This window comes from Arachis ipaensis, chromosome B3, assembly GCF_059453495.1.
Source record: "Arachis ipaensis isolate K30076 ecotype BB chromosome B3, ASM5945349v1, whole genome shotgun sequence".
In the NCBI taxonomy this organism is placed as follows: domain Eukaryota; kingdom Viridiplantae; phylum Streptophyta; class Magnoliopsida; order Fabales; family Fabaceae; genus Arachis; species Arachis ipaensis.
The window spans coordinates 46889949-46896122 of NC_142438.1; the positions used below are offsets into that span (position 1 = coordinate 46889949).

General features: G+C 41.3%; 1 protein-coding gene across 1 annotated transcript; it reads left to right on the top strand.

Annotated features, from left to right (window-relative positions):
* The first annotated feature begins 4021 nt into the window (after positions 1–4021).
* LOC107633036 (uncharacterized) lies at positions 4022–4483 on the top strand. The gene has a single exon (XM_016336671.1). The coding sequence runs from the start codon at positions 4022–4024 to the stop codon at positions 4481–4483; it is 462 nt and encodes a 153-aa protein (XP_016192157.1).
* Positions 4484–6174: the final 1691 nt, after the last annotated feature.

Below are 6174 nucleotides of genomic sequence, written 5' to 3' on the forward strand. Positions count from 1 at the left end.
AAATAGAAAAAAAAAAGAGAAAAGGCAAGCAGAAAAAAGCCAATAGCTCTTTAAACAAAAAGGCAAGAGCAAAAAGCCAATAACCCTTTAAACCAAAAGGCAAGGGTAAAAGGATCCAAGGCTTTGAGAATCAATAGATAGGAGGGCCTACAAGGAATAAAATCCTGGCCTAAGCGGTTCAACCAAGCTGTCCCTAACCATGTGCTTGTGGCGTGGAAGTGTCAAGTGAAAAGCTTGAGACTGAGCGGTTAAAGTCGTGATCTAAAGCAAAAAGAGTGTGTTAATGAACTCTGGACACCTCTACCTGGGGATTCTAGCAAAGCTGAATCACAATCTAAAAAGGTTCACCTAGTTAAAGTGTCTGTGGCATTTATGTATCCGGTGGTAATACTGGAAAACAAAGTGCTTAGGGTCACAGCCAAGACTCTGAAAGCTGTGTTCAAGAATAAAAAAGAACTGAACTAGGAGAGTCAATAATATTATCTGGATTCTAAGTTCCTAAAGATGCAAACCATTCTAAGTTTCAACGGATAGTGAGGTGCCAAAACTATTCAGAAGCAAAAAGCTACTAAGTCCCGCTCATCTAATTGTAACTGAGCTTCATTGGAAACTTAGAGATTTATTGTATCTTAATTTTCTTTTTATTCTACTGTGTTTTTGGTTGCTTGGGAGCAAGCAACAGTTTAAGTTTGGTGTTGTGATGAGCGGATATTTTATACGCTTTTTGGCATCGTTTTCATATAGTTTTCAGTATGCTTTGTTTAGTTTTTATTAAGTTTTTATAGGTTTTAGTGTTAAATTCACATTTTTAGATTCAACTATGAGTTTTTGTGTTTTTGTACAATTTTAGGTATTTTCTGGCTGAAATTGAGGAGTTGGAGCAAAAGTCTGATTCAGAGACAGAGAAAGCACTGCAGATGCTATCTGGATCTAACCTCCTTGCATTCAGAAGAGCTTTTCTGGAACTACAGATATCCAAATGGAGCATTCTTAACAGCTTTGGATCTGAATTCCAGAGCTTTCCAACAATGTATAATAGTCCATACTTTGCTTCAGATTAGAAGGCCCAAAACTGGCGTCCAACGCCAACCTCCTGCCCCCTTTCAGGCGTCCAGCGCCCAAGGAGAAGAGACCAGCGTCCAAACGCCAAAAGAGGATCCTCTAGCCAGCTTTCAACGCCCTAAAGGCCTCCTAGCACATGGATCTCACCAACGCTCAACCAAAACACTCACCAAGTGGGCCCTAGAAGTGGATTTTAGCACTAAAAAGACTGTTTTACCCTTACTAGTCATTAGTTTAGTATTTATAGTAGAAGATTACTCTTTGTTAAGGATCTTCAGCCACTTTACACCATATTTTCGTTTTTACTATTGTATTTCCTTTCAGTACGAGTTTATAAACCTCCTAGGTTGAGGGGAGAAGCCCTGCTGAGTCCTATGAATTAATAAAACTATTACTGTTTCTCTTTGATCCGTGTGTGATTAATTCTAAGATGTATATTCGTTCTTCAACATGGTGAATAGGATGACCAGTGACAATCAGCTCTGTTCATCATACTAGAACCACATGCCTGACAACCACCCGTGTCTACTTGGGTTCGTGCGAATACTTCAGTGGAAAGCATTGAACCGCCAACTTGATTATACATCTCTCAGACGGCTAATCCACGACTTCGTTGGGGACTTCTCGAGACACCAATTCAGCTAATTTACGGGGAGATTAGGGTCTCTGTGGTAGAGGCTAGAACCCAAAGATGCAGCATTCTCTGATCCGGAAGATCCGACCATGTCTGTGGCATTTTGAGTAGGATCATTAAGGAGAATGGACTGTACGAGCTTCACTCTCAATCAGAATGGATCCACACTAACCTGGGGTTCAGATCTGGAGGAGTATTGGTAGCTACTCAAACCAGCGTCAATCACATATAGCCTGCCATAGAAGAAATTACTCACAAGCAAAGGAGATAATAATACCAGAATTGATTCAGAAAGGCTAAGCAACTCCAATCCTCAACTATATTCCTATTACTGATTCCATTTAAAATAAAAAGTAATTTATACATTATTCCTCTTACAACTTCAAACCAATAACTTCTTGATTCTGCCTGACTAAGACCTGCAAGGTAACCATAGCTTGATTCAAACCACAATCCTCGTGGGATCGATCCTGACTCGCTCAGGTATTACTTGGACGACCCAGTGCACTTGCTGGTACAGCTGTACGAAGGTGTGGGGACTCGTGTACTATTATCGAGTGTGAATGATTGGCGAATTATCATTCATCTGAGGATTAAATTCTCTTGTAGGCTTCTAGTTTAATACCTTCTTCTATACATAAGTATTTATATCTTAGTCGTATGTTGTAACACTAAACCATTGTCGAATTATGACTTAAGCATAAGCATATGAATGGTAGGGTGTTACATTATGGTATCAGAGCAGTTCGTCCTTGTGAGCTTCAGGGATGGACTGTCTATGCATCTGAGCATACTCTGAGTCGTGTTTATATGCTATTTAGGATGTCTGCTTGACGAATATAGCATAAATGTTCACTAGCATACTTTTGGAAAATTGAAGCACTTAATTTGAGATATTAAGACTGATCACCTTGATATCGATTGTTTGGTGTGAACACGACCCGAATGGCATCTCGTGGACGTGGTCGAAGACGGAGAGATAACAAGGTAACCATACCGGTAGGTAGTCTGACCGATTTTGTAGCCACAATGGCGAGCGTGGCTGCTACCATTAATGCTAGTGCTGCTACGACTAACCGAGCGGTGGATAAGATGGAACAACAAGCCAGAAGTGATAATGAAGGTGGTAATGGACATGGTGGTGGAGGTGATATTCTGAGTACCGTGGTACCAATGAAGATAGGGAGCTTTCCAGAGTTGGTCAACAAGAGTCGAGTGGTGGGAGAATGCTCGAGAAAGACTATGGAGGCGAAAAACTACCGTTGAGAGTTCTATAAGAAGAGTCAAGACAAAGATTCCATACCATTCCATAGTTGGTCAACTATTCCCTTGATTAGGTGGGTACTTTTTCTTTAGGAGTTTGACATTGAGATCAGAGACCGGAAGGGTACGAAGAATCAAGTGGTTGATCACCTTTCCAAAATTGAGCTTGAGGTAGAAGAGGTTCACCCAACTCCAATGAATGACGCCTTTCCTCATGAGCAGCTCTTTGCTATACATGGAGTCCCATGGTTTGCTGACATAGCAAACTACAAGGCTAACAGGATCATTCCAGAAGAATTCACTAAACAGCAAGTTAAAAAGCCGCTCCATGATGCGAAGTATTTTTTATGAGAGGAACCTTATCTATTCAAGAGATGCCCAGATGGAATCATCTGAAGGTGTATGCTAGATGAAGAAACACAGCAAGTGCTCTAGCATTGCCATGGTTCCAAGTATGGTGGCCACTTTGGTGGAAAAAAGACTGCAGCAACGGTTCTCCAGTGCGATTTCTATTGGTCTACTCTCTTTAGCGATGCTAGAGAGTTTGTAAAGAACTGTGACCAGTGCTAGAGAGCTGGGAATTTTCCCAAGCATAATAAAATGCCACAACAAGTTATATTGGAAATAGAGTTGTTTGACGTGTGGGGAATTAATTTCATGGGTCCATTCCTTCCTTCCTATTTAAACAACTATATTTTGGTAGCTGTAGATTATGTCTCCAAGTGGGTGGAAGCAGCACCTTTGCCAACCAAAGATGCCAAGGTTGTAATGAGCTTTCTTTAAAGATATATTTTCAGTGGGTTTGGTGTCCCAAGTACCTTAATCAGTGATGGGGGAAGTTACTTTTGCAATAAACAACTGGATTCTCTTCTACAGAGGTATGGAGTCCGACATAAGGTAGCTACCCCCTATCACCCTCAGACAAGTGGACAGGTGGAGGTCTCTAACAGAGAACTCAAATGGATTTTAGAGAAGACCATCAGTGCTTCAAGGAAGGACTCGGCTAGGAAGGTTGATGATGCTCTCTGGGCCTAACGAATAGCTTTCAAAACTCCTATCGAAATGTCTCCTTATCAATTGGTCTATGGCAAGGCCTGTCACTTATCTGTGGAGTTAGAACATAGAGCTTACTGGGCTACTAAGTTACTGAATTTTGATTCCAAGGCAGCAAGAGAGAAGAGGTTCCTCCAACTCAACGGGATTGATGAGTTCCAAACCACAACATATGAAAATGCCAAGCTCTACAAGGAGAAAATGAAGGTAAGGCATGATAAGAAGATTGCCACCAGAACATTTGAGCCAGGTCAGAAGGTCCTACTCTTTAACTCAAGGCTCAAGATATTTCCAGGGAAGTTGAAATCCTGGTGGTCAGGACCTTTTCTGGTCACTAAAGTCTCTCCCTATGGTCATGTGAGAATCAATGAAGAAAACTCCGATAGGAGGTTTATTGTCAATGGCCAAAGGTTGAAGCACTATCTTGGTGGCGAAGTCGATCGCCATAGGACTGCTCATCTGCTTACATAGTGAAAGCGAACCATCAAGCTAGTGACGTTAAAGAAACACTTGTTGGGAGGTAACCCAATCTTTAGTATCCTTTGATTTCAGTTCTTAATTGTCTTGTTTTTGTAGTTTGTAGTTTTCTTTATTTTTATCTTTATTTGATTCATGCATGTTGATGGAAACAAAAACAGGGAAGCTCGGAACGGACCGAGGAATGATTGGAAGCTGAAATTGCATTCTGATGCCACGGCATTTGGCGTCTGGACTTGGCGTTTAGCGCCAGGTAAGAGAGGCAAGAGGAGGAGCTTTCTAGCACCTTGGCGTCTAGCGCCGCTTCTTGGCGTCTAGCGCCAGTTAAACGACGCATAGGGGATTTACTTCTGCAACCATAACGTTTGGCGCCAGGAACCGGCGTTTAGAATCACCTTGATGACACATGAGGAGTTTGTCACTGCCATGTTGGCGTCTAGTGCTAGGAGCTATTAAAAAAAAAAAGGAAGGACGAGCTGGCGTTTAGTGCCAGTAACACAATACACGAGTTTGATGTTTTCGGGAGGGGCATCGCTAAACGCCACATCACCAGTGTTTAGCGCCAGCTGTGCTGCACCTCCCCCTCCCCTTTTTGAATTCAAACTTAAACCCCATTCCCCTGATTCTCTCTCCTTTTCCCATATCTCCTCCCCTTTTTCCTCATTCCTTTCTTCCTATCCCTCCTCCATCCAATCAAAACCCTCTTTCCCAAATCTTTTCCCTTCCCAATAAACCCCAACTACTCCCATGAACCCACCATAATCGCCCTTTTCGTGTAACCCGCCTTTTTTCCCAATCCCTTTTATTTTATTTTCCTTCTTCCCTCCTATATATACCCCTTTACATATACCCTTGATGAGCGGATAATTTATACGCTTTTTGGCATTATTTTTAGTATGTTTTTAGTATATTTTAGTTAGTTTTTATTATATTTTTATTAGTTTTTGTTCAAAAAACACATTTCTAGACTTTACTTTGAGTTTGTATGTTTTTCTGTGATTTCAGGTATTTTCTGGCTGAAATTGAGGGACCTGAGCAAAAATCTAATTCAGAGGCTGAAAAAGGACTATAGATGCTGTTGGATTCTGACTTACCTGCACTCGAAGTGAATTTTCTGGAGCTACAGAAGCCCAATTGGCGTGCTCTCAATTGCGTTGGAAAGTAGAAATCCTGGGCTTTTCAAAAATATATAATAGTCCATAATTTGCCCGAGATTTGATGGCCCAAACTGGCGTTCCAAGTCAGAATAAAAATTCTGACGTCAAAATGCCAGAACTGGCATAAAAGCTAGAGTTAAACGCCCAAACTGGCTCAAAAGCTGGTGTTTAACTCCAAGAAAAGACTCTACATGTGAAAGCTTCAATGCTCAGCCCAAGCACACACCAAGTGGGTCCAGAAGTGGATTCTGCATCATTTACTCATTTCTGTAAACCCTAGGCTACTAGTTTTCTATAAATAGGACCTTTTGCTATTATATTTGGATACCTCATGACACTTCACACATTTCATATTATATTCTCTACGGCATGAGTCTCTAAACCCCATGGTTAGGGGTGAGGAGCTCTGCTGTGTCTCGATGAATTAATGCAATTACTACTGTTTTCCATTCTATCACGCTTGTTTCTATTCTAAGATATTCACTCGCACTTCAACTTGATGAATGTGATGATCCGTGACACTCATCA